Source organism: Solenopsis invicta, chromosome 6 (assembly GCF_016802725.1).
Source record: "Solenopsis invicta isolate M01_SB chromosome 6, UNIL_Sinv_3.0, whole genome shotgun sequence".
NCBI lineage: Eukaryota > Metazoa > Arthropoda > Insecta > Hymenoptera > Formicidae > Solenopsis > Solenopsis invicta.
In genome coordinates this window covers 25123998-25142521 of record NC_052669.1, presented here as the reverse complement: position 1 = coordinate 25142521, position 18524 = coordinate 25123998, and the positions used below count along the sequence as shown (strand labels likewise).

Sequence of the window (18524 nt, the reverse complement as noted above, 5' to 3'; positions counted from 1 at the left end):
TAATTAGATCACAGTTACTATTTATGGCTATTTAAATAATCGGTTATACAACGATCTGATTACGGCTTCACTTGCACTTTAGACGTACTCGATCATTCGTGATGACGCAAAATATACGCGTGTTATGGAAATACGTGATATTACGGCTCATTACATAGTTGAGAACGCACTTAGCGTTATGAAGGGAAATATACGGAGACGAGACGGCAGGCACGTATACAATCTATATGCGTAATGTGTGCATCGACCATAAGCGATGCATGTGCATTCCACATTTCGCGGGATCATCGCGCGATGTTGGAAATATTTCACTGGAGATAGCACTTTAATACTGGCATTTAGAAACATCCGCTCCGTTTTCAACTAAACTTATGTGCAGGGAGGAGGGATCGTTCCACCTCTGTCAGATCATCCGCTAATTTTTATTTTGATAAATCTTTGATACTTCCAAATAATCTATTTTTAGAGCAAAAATTTCGAAAAATTCTCTTCTGTTACATGACTAATTTTTTTTACATTCTTACGGTTTTATCAAGTATTTCATAGCGTATGGACATAACTTCGGAAATGAATTCAGGACAGAAAAGTTTCTATATATGTATCGTAAGTCAATTCTGCTCGATTAGATAAGATAATTTTATTGATATTGAATAGGCGAAAAATAAAACTTTGACTTTTATAACTCTGTTACAAGAATAACAGTTATCCAATAAAATTATAAAATAATGAAAGTCACCAATAAAAGTTTATATATAAATATTTGCTATTTTTCGTAACAGTATTAATAAAATAATACTGTTTCGTAACAGTATTAATAATAATAATCTACTTCTCGATAACTGAGTCGAATTGACTTATAGTGTACACGTGAATTTTTTATGTTATTTTTGTGTCCCGATTCCATTTCTAAAGTTATACCAAAATGTTATGAAATCCTTATATATATGTTTTAATTGAAACTAACCAAATCGTTAAAACAACGACGATGTTTCACGTAGATATGTGACATATTGATCATCGCCGCAAAACATTGCCGTACCCTGACAATTCATTGAAATGACGATTCACTGAAACGGTTGCGATTGACATTTACTGCGACTGGATTGTTCCGGCTATTAAGCAAAGCGACATGAATAACGCGCGGGCAATGAAATCGAAAGGGCGCGATACCCGTAATTACACCGTGACAGAAATTAGATGTTTATCTACTCGCGTCGCGTCCTTTCCAATTGCACCGAAGTCACAAATTATATTAAAACGACATGGTAATTGCAACGCACATGATTAATTGCATATGCCGGTAATGTCATCGCCGTAATCGCTTCAGTCGATACATTGTCCTGATCAGTATTCAAATTCGTTCCCATAGTGCGACACTATCATTACATTTGCTAACTCCCGTTATGTATATCGCTGCTTCAAATTGATCGGTTGAGCGATGGATTTCAATTTACTTCTCTCAACGCGCTTGTAAACAATTATAAATTAACAGCTAAACAGTATACCTTACCGATAAATGAGCAATCTGAAATTAACAAGCAAACTAATTAATCGATTAGCTTAATGATTACGTTTTCTTTCTCCTCCTGTCTTTCTCTTCTCCTCGCTCCAGTGTTACAATTGGTGATTAGTTTTTATAAAATGCACTTTACAAGCTTTTTAGAATGTTATTCTATTTCAATTGAATTAAATTTTAAGCAAATCTCGCGATTAAAGTGCACCGTTTTTACGTATTACAGAAACAACTTTTCTCATCTCTAGCGCAACCTGAAGAAAAAGGTCAATGCTGTCCGTTTGCAAGTTTGAAAACTAGGTCGGTCGTACAAGGATAAGAGGTCTTTATCTTCTCCGCGGGAAATTGTTCCGACCGCGCGTAGATCTCCGGTAGGCAGCACTTACATCTATTAGTCTCCCCAGAGTCTTCTCGCTGTCTCGTCAGGCATCGCGTCCAGTAACCGCGAAGTACGTTACCCCGAGAATTATGAATTCCATCGCGAAAAACTGCCCCGGATCTTCGTTTTTAGTGCCTAAAGTACGGCAGCTGCAGCTCTGATGAGATTCCCGGCCGAAGTCGAAGGGGGGAAGTTAAATTTGGCGAGAGGAAGATGTCGGAGGAAAGTTTTCATTCCGCGTCGTCTATAAAACGACAAAAACATTCTCGCGGGGCGAATTCCTCCGCAGTCCTAGCGCTTCCGGCTCAAGGAGCGGCTAATGCACGAAATTGATTTAACTTTTCGTAATAAAGTCGCTTATGTTGCGCCGACGAAAAAGTGACCGTTGATCGCGCGCGTTTCTCTTCTTCAGATTGAGGAAGCCTGCGCGAGATGCAGCACGATTCGCTCCTTTTGTGTAATCAAACCGCGCGTGTGTAAGTGAGCGCGCGCAAATGTAATTTTAGCCAGCACAAGATATTCAAGATATCACATACGTATGTAATTTGAGAATTCTACGCGAGCTAAAATTATATTTTGTATTATTAAAACCCGTTGTTTGTCTATCAGAGTAATACTAGATATTTATTTTTCATTATTTTTATTTTTCGCCACGTTGTTCCCAAATTTAATCAGCCACATGATAAATTTATACATCTATAATCTATATGTACGTTTATACGTGGAAAGAAAATAATCAATTGCGTTTGTATATGCAACTGAAAAGATATATCGAGATGTATTTTATCGTCTTTTACTTTTCCCCCCCCGCCCCCTCTCTCTTTCTCTAGAGAGATATTCCTCAGGAATTCTATTACGCCGGAATTTTTCTGGTGCCTCGATATTGAAATACTGGGTCAAAATTGGTTTTAACGAGAACTTTCTGACGCAAAACGTCAAAATTAAAAAATGCTCTCTAATAATTTAATAGAAATGCGTTCTTGCTTGAAAGAGATAATTACCACGCTCCCTTTACAAAGGGGGTTTACGATCAGTTAAATTTTCACTAACAAGTCGATTCTAAATTGGCCGGAGAAGAGAGTTTTAATGTGTTTGAAAGTTTATTCAAAAATTATTGTATACGAATCTATTGAACTCGATACACTGGTGAATTAAAACGAGATAAAGAAATATTTATTTTAATAAGTAATTACTTTTTTTTTTTCAATTTTATTAGAGCACTTTTTATCATTACTGATTATAAATAACGTGTACGTATCGCTTTTAGCTCAAAAGTAGAAGACTTGTACAATATTTCTACTTGAAAGATACGTGAAAGTCGCTCATTTCACAGAGACGTCGTTTTTCCCGAATAAAGATTCATTCGCGAGAGGATTAGTACGAGAGCGAACTCGGTAGCTGTCGTTTCTCAAAGTTCCAACGACTCCACAATTAACCGTGCATCAATCGGATATATACTCTTGCAGTTTCACGATGCCGCGGCATATTATCCCTGGCAATTCAGATCGTTTTCGGTTTTCGGATTAGTATGCTCCGGCGGGCAGGCAAACTGAAACGAAATCCCGAAGAGACCTCAATCCGCATTACGTTCCGCGTCTGCTCGTGCGCTATTATACTGGCTCGCGTATTTGCTGTTGACCGATAGCGAAGAATAGCGTCGGACAAGCTACTCGGCGAAGCGATTGCCACCGGGAAGGGATGATGTAGGTGGATGAGTCGGAGAGAAGAACTTGCAGAGTCGGCCGGAAAGAAATTAGAAAGAGCAGATGGCCGTGCGACTTTTGAAAAATTATTTTCCACGTCGACGAGCGCTTTCTCGGAGGAGCACCTCGCGACGAATTCTCCGCGTTCCCCGTCATTCTCCGACAGCCGGCAGTCGTAATTGGATGCCTCGACTTCGCCGGCTTACGACGGCTGAATCCTACCTCGACTCGACTGACGGTTAACCGATAATCACACGGACAATCCCACGAATTCATTAAGATCGTTAGCCGGCGCGTCTTGGGATTTTAATTGCCGACGGTGAATCGTGTTCCGGCGAATTACATTGATGCGCGATTGTACATTCCGTCTGAGAAAGGGGTATTATCTCGTTTAATATCACGTTTACGTTCTTTCTTGAACATTTTCTGCGGATAATCGATAATAGCTACATCGAATTCTCTAGTCCAGATAATCGGCGTTTTCTTATAATACACTACTGAGTGATTTCATCAACTTCAATTTGGCCAGAAAAGATAGTGTAGATTCACACCTGTAATATGTTTAAAGAAGATAGATATTTAAAATGCTCGTGAATTTTGTCTTTTATATAATGGTAATTATATAAAATCATTAACGATCGTTTATAACAAAGAAATCTTCGTGTTTTTGTTTGGATCCTAGACAAATGGGCATTCTACTCTTCATTTAACAAACTTTTTAATCCGCCAATGGACGCAAATAGTAAGGATATCGGAGTTCAAGAAAGTATCCAGCGAGCCAAACAGTTTCATTGAACCAATTTAATTTCGTATCTTTTCTTTTCGAGTTCTTTATCCTTACCATCAGTCAATTCGAATGTCGAACAAATGCAATAACCCGTTTTCTTTCGTTTTACTTTTCTGCTACAACAACCATTAATCTATTGCAATATCTTTATTACAATATTATTACTTTTATATTTCAGTTTTATTTTCTTACATACTAAAAATGGTTCTGTCGTCGGAATTTTACAATAGTTTTAATTAATTTCTTTTATTATTACAATAATTACCGATTAACTTTCAATATCAGAATTGATCAAGAATATATAAAAAGACATGTACTTGAATTTAAAATACTACGATCTTTTTTTACGTACACGGAAAGAACAGTTTTTTAAAATATCTAAAATATATAAATTTATAGAAAAATGCAGATCTGAAAATAATTTTATTAGACTATAAAAATAATTTAGGTAGGTTGCTCGAATTGAAGAAGTTGCTAGAATGTCATGTTGATGATCTAAGAAAACTTTTTTCAAATCTGTACAACTAAATCTTTAGATACTTCAATAAAATCGTTCTTTCCGTTAACATCATATTGCTTTGATTTTATAGTCTTTTTTTTCTCGCTTGCTTCGTGTTTACATCTTCTGCCGAGGCTAGCCATGCAAATCTCGTTGAGAAATAAATTCCAATTGGTTTTTCCACGAGAGAGAAATGCTCATTCATTGCGGGTGTTGGCCTCGTTTGACGATCTATTCAAAGCGCATATCTATCTTAAGAGCCGCCGGCCTAATGGCACGTTCCTAATGCCGATGCAACTTTAGTCGCGATCAACCCGGTCGAATCGTTAATCCAATTTACCCTCTACGAGGAGTTGCCCCGAAACTTTCGACCACCCGTCTGCCGAGCGCGGTGTGATCGGTTATTCGGACTGGCTTATGATAATCACCCTCGAAAGAACTTTGAACTCCGCGCCAAAGTTTGCTCACTGGATATATCTGTTTCCTCTGTCGCTCCTCATTATGGAAATAGAAAGGCTCTTCGCATGTGAAACAAAAATTTTAACCGCAATTTTCTTATCAACGAAATTGTCTCAATAACTTTGATTATCTTTTTTAATCCTTTTATATTGATTTCTCTTTCGATTTCTCTTTATCGAGAATGTCGTCTGATCGTTATTTCTACGAAAATTTCTTCTAATAAAAGGAGGTGACGTTCTAATGCATAAATAATTTGAATTTATTATCAAATTGGTTATGACTTATTTTTGAATATTTTGTGGATTAATAAAATTTGGCACAATAGAGAAAGAAGGAAGAGAAGGAGAAAGAAATAATGACGCACACAAAAGCGCAACATGTTTTTGTTACAGTTTGAAGTAAATTGAAAAATTCAGATGTAAGCCAAGTTTGATTTTGCCAATTTGCGAAAGGCTATTCGAGACAAAATTGTGTATCGTACGCTAAAATTGTAACATGCATTTCACCGGAGAGTGCGCGTTTTTCTTTTTTTGCCATGTTCAAGTGTCCTTCGTAGTTTCATTTCTTCATTTTTAAAGAGATACTTGGAAGGAGATCGATTGAGCGAAACGTTGCTCAAGGGTGATTGAAAAATTAAGAATCCCAGTTTTATCACGAAAGATTTCTTAATTCAGCTAACTATATAACATGGAAAATCAATCGCGATGAAAGCCGTAACTCGTCTTATAATTGAAATGGCTGAAATACTTTGGAACTTATCGAGAAAAGCGGAATGCTAAGAGATTCGATTAAGATCTAAAGAAGTAAAGCTCACCCGCACATCCTTCTCGATTTTGATCAATTCGTCCAAAAGAAATTAAAACTTGAAACCGTGTTACCCTAATTTCGTCAGATGTTACCGATCACGAACCTCATTTTATGTAATTGCTCCTTACACAAATATGCATTTGCATCAGATTCTAGTTTACACGGTTCATTGCGGATGTCAAATGTACAATGCAAACGCATTAATTTGTACATACAGCGATAATTAATGCATCTGGTTTCAATAATAATTTACGTGTTCTAGCAGAGAATATTCATCGTCTACATGTTAATTAAATCGCAACGTAGCATTGTTGAATTACGCTCACGCAATTAGATGCTGTTTAATGCGACATTGAAGACTTATTTAATAAAAAGACGTGTTTTCTTCACATTTTATTGTCATCGATAATAAATTTATAACATAAGGCACCGAATAAATAACAGATGATAGATAATGTGAAAATTTGGAATAATTAATTGTAGTTGAGAGTTGAGATATACGAAAGTAAATCAAACTTTACCGTTCTGCGGGGCCATAGTCCGCCATAAGCCCTTTCTTCTGGAGATATCTGGTATTCGGAAGGTGTATTCCACGTTTCCGGACTCCTCGCTCCATAGTAATTTCAATGCAGCATGCTCCCACAGCGGCTCCCTCAACCTCACGATTGGACAAGAGTCAACGATGTACGAACTGCTCACGGGTTTCGTGGGATCCACCCTGTGTTCCAGTACTTCCACGACGTACCATTTGCCCATAATCTGTAACGAAATGTTTTCGTTACGTAAAATCGACCTGAAGGATCTGAGTAGAACACACTAAGCTGAATAGACAAAGAAACATTCCTCGTTCGATATCTTTCCGCAAACATGATTTCCACTTGAATCTCAATTCCCAGGATATTAAAGGAGAAGAAAAAAAGATAAATTCCTAGCTTGAGGAAAATTGGTTCCAGATTGGTCAAAGAGCTTACAGAGACGAGAGAAAGTGCAATATCATCGAATGCGCGCATGGGAATTGACTCGGGACAGTAACTTAGGGGAAAGTAGGTACACATAATTCCGTGAGGAGCTTAAAACAAATTACGGGCGATTTAATGGCCGCGTGGCCGCTAGTGATTAAGCCCCGCGGATGTGATATTGTCGAGGGCCGAATAATCGCCGAATTCCCGATCGGCACAATACGCGGCGGCGAGATGTTTATTTATTTTTTTTTTCCAGCTCGATTATTTCGATTTTGCTTCCATGAAACCTTGCTCTAATCGGATTGCGCCGCGCAATACCGAAGCTGGCTCAATGATTATCCGTAATGTCTATTCGCCAGGCTTATCCTTATTATTCTAGTGTCGATCGATCTCATCACGACTTTTTGCTCCGTCGGTTTTACGGTAAACAACGTCGGGGAATCTTAAATAGAGCATTATATAATAGCCGAGGAAATAGGGAGTTCGTCAATCTTACTCGTAGTGACGTTGACTGATGCGTGTTAGAGAAGTGGAGAAGCCGAGGGTTAAGCGTTCGAAGAATTAACCTTAACAAAATGTCGAGAAAATCTGAGCTGCCGATCTTCGTTGCAGCAGACGGCGTCGAATAGCGCAGACTAAATCGGTCTCAAAATGAAATCCCGATGAAAGCTAATCTTTACGATCCTCCTCGCGTAACATGACTATTTTGTAAAGAAACTCGATCTTTAGCAAACTCAGTGACACCAGCTTTCGCCACTGTGCAATAAATTACTTTTACCTCTCGCATTTCCGGAGGAGAGGGGTAGGGGGGCGAACACGTTTAACTTCTGGTTTAATTTACGCGTGGAGTCGCGTGTTATGCGCAAACACAGGTAATTGTTTATTCAATTTACTTGTATATTAAACACGATGCTAATGTACCCATTGAAAGCGTTTAGAGAGAGGTCCGACCGAAATTGATATACTACGGTGATGCAGATTATCAACTTGTTGAGCTCAGATGGTGCGATACTCAGTTTTGCCCGCGGGAACTAGCTAAGGAGAGTTCGTTGAACAATGACTATAATAATCTCTGCAAAGGTCCGAGGTTCATAAAGGCTCCTCCAGCTGTCTCGCCTTCGCGATACCAATGAGTTTCCAGTCTCGTGCAAACGCGTCTCCGTTACCTTTAAAGATATTCATGGAAAGCGCAATACGCGAGATATCATTCTTATTAACTTTGTGCTTATTAGTCTTTTCTCATCTATTTTCCTTTTTAAAATCCTTAGAGAAAAAGAGAAGGAAAGAAAATAAGAAAGAGAGAGAGAGAGAGAGAGAGAGGGAGAATTTGTTGAAAGTTCTCTATGTGCTCCATCGTTAATTATTTGAAAAATACAAAAATTTGATATTTTTTTGCCATATTTTCACAGATCGAACGATTTTTGGCGAAAACGACAGTCAGTAATTTTGGAGCACTCTGTGTATAAATGAAGTGGGCAAAATAGAAGTAGACGCGATTCTCGTTTTTGCCGAATAGAACTGCGTATTGCGCGCATATATGTGTGTACGTGCGTACACATCCCGGCTTTATTGTACCGGAAAAGCGCCGTAAATCATTGTCGTCGAGGTGTACGCGATACTGGGTCACGCGGCGTGGTTGGGGGATTAAAATTAACGAGATAATAAATATGGCCTTTGTCGAATGGACCGCAAAAAAATTTCAATTGTCCTTTCGTGAGAATCTCGTTGCATGAACAATCACGGTCGTTGAAACTGTGATTTTTTTGCAACAAACGTCGCTACTGCGTGCAAATGATAGTATCGAATCGGACGAAAATCAAACGCTATGATAACACCGAGTTATAAGTACGAATTTTTTAATTAGAAAAATTAGAAAATTAATGAAAAATAGAAAGCTAAGAAAATGGTAACTAATAATATTTTATAATTTTTGTAACATCATGTAATCTGACTATTAAAATTTTTAAGTACATGCTGCGTGATGTAGCTTAATACATAAGAAACAAGCGATCAGAAAAGATAATAAAGATAATTTTAATTTTGTATAAGAATCTTTACAAAGTTTTCTTCGTTCTTAAAAATGCTGACTACGTTGTTCGAAGTTTGTATAAATAAGCTTGTCTTGCTAGACTTTATGTCGCTTTTTATTCATCTTAAAAAAGCCCGATGTGCGCCCGATAATGAACTTAGCCGAGTTGCTTTATTCAGTCTTATAAATAAGACACGTACAATGCCGAGATAGCCGTATGTCAAAATTAGGGAAGTTTAATCAGTATCAACTTGAGAAAGATGAGACTAACACTCTCACGTCAGATAGCCTACATCGTCATCGTGCTGGCCTTGCAGTTTATATCGCTGACAATAGCCGGATAAACACAAGCCTTCATTCAAGTTACGAAAGTAGTTAGAAAAGTTTAATTGATGTTCGGCAGCCAACGCGACCATTATCACGTGTAATGCGATTACGTTACACGTCCTCTTGGACATTTCTCCGATTAACTTTTAAATGCAAAGTGTGATCCAGTTTGTACGTTACATGCCACAAGATGTAAGAGAAACACGCGTGAAAAATTATTAATTGAAAATGTTATTAAAAGAAGAACACGTAAAATATAATAAATGAGAAAGTCTAAAAAATAATAGACTTTAATTGAGAATAAATAAAAAATTAATCTTATTCTAATACTTAATTACATGATTGATTTATTTCAATAAGGCTTGCCTGATTATCTTTTCATTGTTTGCTATATTTATTTTACTTACTAGATTTTTATTTCTATAAAAATTTTCCAGTTTTACACTCGTAAAATTCAATCCATTCGAGAAAAATCGCATTATTTGTTGACTGAACTGATATATTCATCGTGGCATGCATTCGGATGACGTGAGCGTAATAAATGCATTTTTTTGCAAATTGAAAGCGTCACCAACGTGAAATGGTGTAACAATTGCGCGGGGCTTTTAAAGCCCAGTGTTCCGAATAATCTTATATCCCTTCAGTAGATTTAACGTTCATTTATTTTAACCAGTAGTTTTTCACGTGGGAAGATTCGCCGCATAAAATCGGATAAAAACCACCGCCAGGCCACAACGATTTTAAGCTCGACGCATTGCCAAACTAAATCCGCGCCACTCGCGCAAAAGTCCATTTAAAGACACACCTATAAAAACATTCTTACTCTTTTTTTTTTTAGAAAAAAATATAATCTATGATAAGGTACCTGAGCCGAATGAGGCTCAGCACTAAATAAAGCCCACTTTTGAATTTATTACTTAAAAACGCGCTTTACACCTAGAGTAAGTATATCTACTTAAAAGACGTGTCATAGGAAGTAGGAAAGTAGGAAATTGAAACCGGCAGCAATGTGTCTGTTTAGAAACTTTGTAACAAGATATGTGTATGAAACGTTTTTATAAAAATCCAAAGTTTATTAAATATGCGTTATTTTATGTTTTTTTACTTATAATATTATTTAATTTCTTAATTACAGAAAATAATAAATATATATAAGGTTAATTTTTTGGAATAAGTATATTTTTTTAGAAATAATACTCACACACGCGCGCGCGCGCACACACACACACACACATCAAGTAAAGCTCCCTTATGATCATGTTATAGTTATTGTTGTTTGTTTATGTTTGAAACTTGCACCCGAGGATAACGATTTCCAATGCTGCTAACTTCTGAGAAGTTAAAATTGCACCCAAATGACTAAAAATTTCCAAAGATTAAAAGATTAATTAAAGACCAAATTAAAAGTAATTGTGATGTTTAATAATAAAGTAAACCCTAAGGAATTTCGTTTTTATGATTAATTTTATGATAATAATTTTAAAAGTAATTTAGAAGATAACTTTGTTTAGTTTCTTTATTATTTTTAATTTATTTTTTATTCAGATCTTATTATCTTATATAAATATATAAAATGTTTAGAGTTTAAAAAATGTTTTTATTTATTGACATATATTCTATATAGAAAATGTATTTGATTTTTGTGAATGTTAAAATAGGCTTTACTCTCACTTAATTTATTTTGATGTCCTCATAAATAAATATATTTTTTTTTAAATTAGGTGAGTTTTATTCAACTCATATATAACTAATGCACAACAATGCAATCAATACATTTTTTTTTAAAAGTTAACTCACTCAATGTCTGCATTTGAAGTAACCTTGTTCCTCCAATTCAGTATCGTATAATTAAGGATAACGTTTAATGTGCATGGCACGTTGAACACAATAATTCTTGCCGTCCAAGGAATTACCGATAAACTCAGCTGACCCTGCGCAAATTCGCAAATTATAATTACAAGCCGAATACATATGTTTTGTCTGGGCGCGGCGACACGTCGCTGGGTGAAATTGCCGGCAAATAAACCGGCGCGTCGCGAAGGGATAAATTTTCGTTTATTAGACACTACCGGACACCCGGCACGGACGCGTTTTCGTGACTTATGCATTCGCTATCGTAACGAGAACGTCAGCGTTTTCACGGGAATATTGCAGTAATTAGTAGCAAGGTAAATTACCGTACGCGTACGCTAATAGCGGGTAATTTACGAAATAGTATAAAAAAAGATGGGAAAGCGACGTGACGCGTGTTTTTTTTTCCCCAAGTTCCACCTCGTTTCGAATGCCTCATCGATCACGCGACGAGAGAAAGAGAGGGCAGCCATCCAAATATATATTCGACTGCCCAAACTTACTTCGCTGCTCGTGTATTCCCTCTCGGTTCGGAAGCTTTCTCATTCCCTCTTTTTCTCTGTCGCAACAGCAACATGCACCTTATGGGTTTCATGCGAGAGATATCCCTTGGATATACGGAGCAAGGTATACGCTCGTACTCTTCCGAACCGTCTCCGAAAAACTTGCCCTTTCACCTTTCGTAATACATATTTGCGAATTGAGAAGCCCGACTCACGGTTCCCGCGGGACATGGCTTTCAGGGCGGCATTGAGAGGACTGGTGGATTCATCGTGTAGGTATCCCGGCGGTTTTGGGACAGCTGGCAATCTCTCCCGAAGACGGTGCATTTGCATCTTTACGACTTTCGACGGCGCTCGTCGTCGTTCGCGTCGCGACGGACGAGAGAAGAGCGGTAAAAATTGCGCCGAGTGGGACAGCGCGCGATCGCAAATTGGGAAGGGTGGAAAGAAAAAGGGAATGCGAGAAGGTCGTTTTCCCACGAGGCCACACGCGGCACGTTATTGTATTTATGCCTTTATTAAATTCCACGCGCGACGCCGGACGCTGAATTCTTCACAGCGTGCGACATTTGCGATATGAAATTCTACTTTTGGCGATGTAGCGTATTCCCCCTCCTCTCTCCCGACTATCCGATGATGAAAAACGAGTTCTTTAACATTCACAGAGCGATAATGCAGTATATCATACCGTGGTACGCTGGTACATGGCTATCGCATTAAAATATATGTGCAATATAATAACAGATGTTCCTTTTCCATGGAATATATTAGGAATTGAAGGTATCGATACTTTTCAGACGTCATAAACATTTTTTACTTTTTTTTTATGTTCAAGTATCATCTGAAATTTTTGAATAACTGATAACTTCAGAAGCAGGTGTGACCATCAATATTAAAAATCATAGTCAATACACGCGACATCATATGACAGGGAAAGTAAATCGGTTCTATGATAGTTACAGTGGACATCGATTTTAAAATAAATTGTCACATTGCAGTACCTGTACAAAAGGAATTTAATTAAAACGCGGGAATTTGCCTCTCATCGGTTCGGAACTTCGTACGAACGCACATTGACTCGTTATCGATAGTTTTACGTACTGGGTGTCCCAGCTCTGCCGAGAGCTAACTTCATTTCTTTTACTCAATTTACAGTTTATATCCCACGAAGGAAAACATTAACGTTTCAATAATATTCGAATTCCAAAAAATTAATAATTAAGATTTTTCTTTTCCCGGAAGAAACATTTTTTTGTCATTTCACCACACGAAATGAAAAAAGAAAAATATTAAAACGTATAAAAGATATAAAAATATTAATTTTATTGCTAAAGTAGCTTTTTTTTAATTTACCTTCTTTTTGACAGATATTGTTCATCTTTAACAAAAGATAGCTTCTTGATTGTTTCAAAATATATTCTTCACAAATTTTAGAAAAACTCATCTCGTGCTCAAAACAAAATAACCATTTTTGAGTAATCGCTTTTCTTCACACGAGAATGATATTTGTCTGTGTGTAGAATCGTTCTCGATGATGTAAGATGTTGTTTTCGTGCTTCTATAAATATTATTTTCCTCAGTTCTCAACATGTCTTCTTACGGCCCGTCGAAAATAAATCGACTCGCGAACGTCTCTTGCACGTCGGACAAAACACAAGGAGAGTTGCGAGAATACGGGCGGCTTAAGAGAGCGTAAAGAGGAGTCTCGGGGTTCAAGTCCCCTCCGTTTCGTAGGACAAACCCTGCAAAGCAAACCCCGGCCTCGGCGGCGGCGCGGCACGGCGCGGCGAGCTTAAAAATGAAAAAAGGAAGAAGACTGTCGAGATAAAGTAAGCCTCTCGTATATCTTTTCGCCGGCATCGTTTTTATATTTAAATCGATACTCCCTCGGCGGCGCGGGTGACAGTTAGCCCTTTTTCATCCGTACACGAAGGTCGATCGCGACTCGTCGACGGTCTCCCAGCGGTCGCCGCTTATCCCCGAGAATCTATTTGCCATTATAAATTTCTTACAACAATCGCCTTGCAATATGCTATTGGGATCATTTAACTTTAATTACTTCCCTCTTGAAATAGCGCAGAAGATTGTGATTTATGGTCTCGCGCGGGCTTTCTATTATAATTCAGAACAATAGAACTCTCGATGAATTTTCATTCCCGCATTATGGAGTTTTTACATATTCAACAAATTACTTAATCATTCGTCGATGGCTTCCTAACCGAGTTCTCCACAAGATTGACAACTGAATTTCAGCTGCGACGCAACGTTTGCTCAACTTATTCTGTAACAAGTCGCTCTCTCTCTCGCAGCCAATAATACATTTCAATTGCTGACGAATTTAGCATACACAACTATACTACAACATAAACGGAGTTGCGAATGAAATTCGACGGATCTCGTGGGGATTTCACGGAAAATACAGTAGCAAATAAAGCATTAAACTATTAAAACTCCATTGCACAAAGCTCCGTGGGATTCGAAGCTAATTCTTGTTATTAACGAAATCGTTTTGAATTCGCGTTCTTCTCTCCACGATGGAATTTATTATAAACTTTAAATTCGCACTAAACAGAGTGAGCTCCGATCAGGTATTCTCATTTATCACGTCTGCGTCACGCGCGTTTAGAGTGGATTTTATTACCCTAATGAGCCGCGGATTAGAAGCCGCATGATTCAACAAGAACGTAATTTGTAGCGGCAGTTTGCGCGGAAATGGTGCGTTACTTCTCCATGCATCGTGATTTTCTCGACCGTGACAAAACGTGTCGGATCGATTGGATCGGCGACAAAGCCCGTCGACGACTTGAATTAATCAAACTAATTTTACTTTGTAACAGTTTAATATGCGCTCGGGCATGCAACCGCAGCGGTGAAACGAAACGCGCGTCGTTTCGTACAAGCTGTTATACAGGATGTCTCGGAACTACATTCGCTTCAAAACGATAACTTTACAGTCGCTTCATTCCAGTTTATCTTTTTCATTCATTTTTACTCTTTTTATTTTAGACGCAGAGAACATTTTGAAATTTTCAATTTTGTAAAATTATATAGTCTTCTATTTTTTTATTATTTATTTTAGACACGTTTATAAATGTGCAAAGATGAACATTTCTAATTAAGATATACTAGAATGTCTCGGCGGTTTTGTTAGGAAACTATCGAGATCAAAGGAAATTTGCAAGTTATGGAAACTGATAGCTCTGAACGGAGATTCTCACCCTGTAGAGCTGAGGTCTACCACGTCGATCGCAAGCTGCTCCCGTAATTATATATGTTGTAAAACAGTGGGTTTGAATCTGAGCGACCAATGCGGTCGATCAAATCGAACGGCTACGAGCGCGAGGCGTATATAATTTTGTATATAATCCGGTGCATTTCCGATGCTATTTGCAGCTGTTGTGCGTTGTCGGGGTAGATGCACCCGGTGAATGACCGTTCATCACCAATAAACGAGTACTGTATACTTCCGCATTTCCCCAGCCACACATAAAATAATACAAATATAAGTTTATTTCAAAACTGATAATATGATACTATGATTTATGATTATTATACATAAAACGTATAATACGATAATCGTGTATTATTTGACTGTTACGTTATACAACTATTATACGCCTTGCATTAGAATCATTGCACTAGCTAATCGCTAAACAGAGTAAATGACTGTTTAAAAAAATATTAAAATAATAAGCATTCAAAATAGATGGTAAAATTTGGATATTTTTTTAGATTCAATTTTTATTTTTAGATTTGATTAAAATATCATTTTTCACTAAAGAGTGTTATTATAATAAGTTGTTTTTATTCATTCATGACTGGCGCAAATGATAGAGAAATAATTTAAAAAATTTCTTTTAATTTTTATTTAAGTATACTGATTTTTATTAATTTACTTTAACCTTTCCACACAAATAAAATTATGGACTACGATTCGATATTAAAAAATTATAATTATGCTAAAAGTTATAAAGTTAGCAATCTAGCTTGCAAAAAACTGATTTTTTAAAATTATAATTAAAATTTGGGAAAGCTTGTTTCAAAAAAGCTTCGAACAAAATTTAACCAGTCATAGAGGAAAAATAGATAATTCGATGATGACTCAGAAAAAGAAATATAAAAAGATAGGTAGTTTTAGCCTATGATTTTTGCGCTCTCCTTACTCTTAATTAAAGTCAAAAAATACTCCCGAAACGTGAAAAAGTAGTTATATATGGTATATATACATATATGTTCTTTCTAAGCCTTTGCGGTACAATTGCCAGAGAAGGATGAATAATGAATACTTAATGCATGAATACTTGATGCAACGCCGAATTCGTTAGAATGTTATAACAAAACTGACGTTAATCCGCACACATTTTACGCTGCGTTGATACCAAGAGAACTATTATCTCGCATAAGACGTCGGTGTCGGTTTGTTTTAGTTACGCAGGTTTATTCCGAAAGCGCTTATTTACTTGCTTGCAAGCTCGAATTTCGACATGCGGGTGGAGCTGAAGCTCCCACGAATATCATTATCATTTTCAATTATACGTCTTCAGCAATGTCACTTCATTTTGAAGCGACAATGGAACGGCGGATTATTATTCTCAGTGAATATTGAATTGGGCAAAGTACAATGAAATTATGATCGAACAAAATTGCGAGTATTTAAATTAGCGATTATCGATCGTGATTACGTATAAATTTAACATTTGATTTGTAATCTCGACTAATATATGGTAAAAATAATTAGGTTTCAAATAATCATCGATTGCGATTAAACTACTAATGATTAAACAGGAAATTCCCATTGTGCGACCGATTCAATAAATTCGCGAATGTTAAAAGGACACTGCGGGCTTTCCCTAAAATTAATCTATTGATAGGAGCATTAATTAAAACGAAATAAGCAAAATATATGTATTTCGAATCGCGTAAAATTAAATTTACAATTTACAAACAAATTTTAAACTTTACAATTTACAAACAAAGGCCCGTTGTTGCAGATAAGAAGAAATAAATCGGTCGCGTTTCCCCTGGACGAATTCCAAGGTGAAAGATCTTTTAATCTCGCGTACGTACGTCTCTCTGCCAAGACACATTCAATACAGACTGAATTGTCTTAGCACCCTCCAGCCAGTACACGCGAACAGCCCTTATTTATGCTAACTTATGCGCTGCATTTGCATGCGCGCTCGGGATATCTGCAATGAAACGCTGACGCGACTCGCTGAGGCGGATATCGCGCTTTTCGGGATCCGATATTAAAACCTCTGACCGGGTGATGGGCGAGAGCTCGTAGGAGACAATCGTGCTTCTCGACTGTGACTTTCCTGTGTGTTGCAGTGACCCGCGACGCGAGCCCGCGCGCTGACTCCGAACGTTGGAATTGCTAAGCGCGTTTTCTCGATCTTGCTCGATGCTCCTCGCTGAAATCGGTCACATCGCGAAGTCTCCCCTCGGGAAGAACGGAAAGGTGAGCAGTGCTCGCCGGGCTCCGTCGAAACCGACAGGTTTCCAAAGTTTCTCGCTTCACGTTTATGGCTTCGCGCTTGGAGACCGTGCTTCGAAGGGGTTCGCAAGTCGCACGAGGGTTGCAGACGCTCGATCCGTGACCAGCTATAAGATTTCGGGAAGTTGTACGATCGCAGTTTCTCGGAACGTCGTTCCTTCACACCCACTGCGCTCCGTTCCGTTCCGTTCCGTAGCCAAGGATCCGTAAGTAAAAGAACGAGGAGAAACCACCTGACAGATACGAAAAAATAAAAAAAGAAATTGTCGCTACGCGCCAGCGGCTTGATTGGATCGGCGACCGCAGCTAAACAGCGGTCCAGACGGTTCGTCGATACCGATTCCGGGATGTCGCCGCAGGTGAATTGCACCGCATTCACAGTTGGAGAGGCAGTTTCCCTTTCCAATTAACCGCCCCGGGTCTTTATGGCTCTCTAATTGTGAGCCGTTATAAGCGTCTCGTACAAAAACGATACGGAGGAAAATCGTGGTATATATATCACATTAAGAAATTACGATAGCCGATCGCTGAATTACTCGAACGACCCTATTTTGCGTATAATTTGGAAATCGGAGAATCTAATTTCACGCTCGACCGCGCAGCTCGGTTATTATGTCGGCCACTGTTTCAACACGCGACTCAATCCATTCATTTTTCACGTACACGTTCGCGCTTTGTATCTTCCGACCTGCCCTAACGGAAGCTATTAAACGTTCCATTAATCATCCAACTGAAATAGAACACCGACGATCCGCGGCGGGGCTATTGAAAGCCGATTAATTGCGTTCCTTTCTTCCCTTTCAAGCGCCGCGGATTGATAAAGAAATCGATCGGAAACACTTGACGATAAACTGCCCGAGGGACATTCCACCATATTCCGGCGATTCGGAATAGTGACGGAAACTGAGCGAGCAGGGCGAAAGTTTTTCAATAACCCTTTAAAACCGACGCGCGTCCGCGATGTCGATTTGACTAACAATTTAGCGTCTCGTGATTGCCTCGGGCGAGCCCGAAACAGGCGATAACCTGTCCTTAAGTGCGTTGAAATAATCCGACGGGGGAGCGAAACAATGAAGTAATTAAAGCAGGGTGAAAGACGGGAGATCCCGACGCGAGATTACGCACGTGAGAATGTCACGAAATGAAATTCAAAACAGACGGCGATTAGTACATGCAAAAACCCTTTTTCTTACGGGCGCACTCGTGCG

The 18524-nt window shown here is 38.2% G+C and overlaps 2 protein-coding genes across 2 annotated transcripts in view; one reads left to right on the top strand and one right to left on the bottom strand.

The window, feature by feature from the left end:
- The window catches only part of LOC105200488 (biogenesis of lysosome-related organelles complex 1 subunit 5), a 99295-nt gene that overhangs the window by 18296 nt on the left and 62475 nt on the right, over positions 1 to 18524 (top strand). The window lies entirely within an intron of this gene.
- Positions 1 to 18524, bottom strand: part of LOC105200489 — a 64823-nt gene that overhangs the window by 6815 nt on the left and 39484 nt on the right. Inside the window, exon 2 of the mRNA XM_011168064.3 lies at positions 6669 to 6906. Within this exon, the coding sequence (XP_011166366.1) occupies positions 6669 to 6906 (238 nt within the window). The remainder of the gene's footprint in view (positions 1 to 6668; positions 6907 to 18524) is intronic.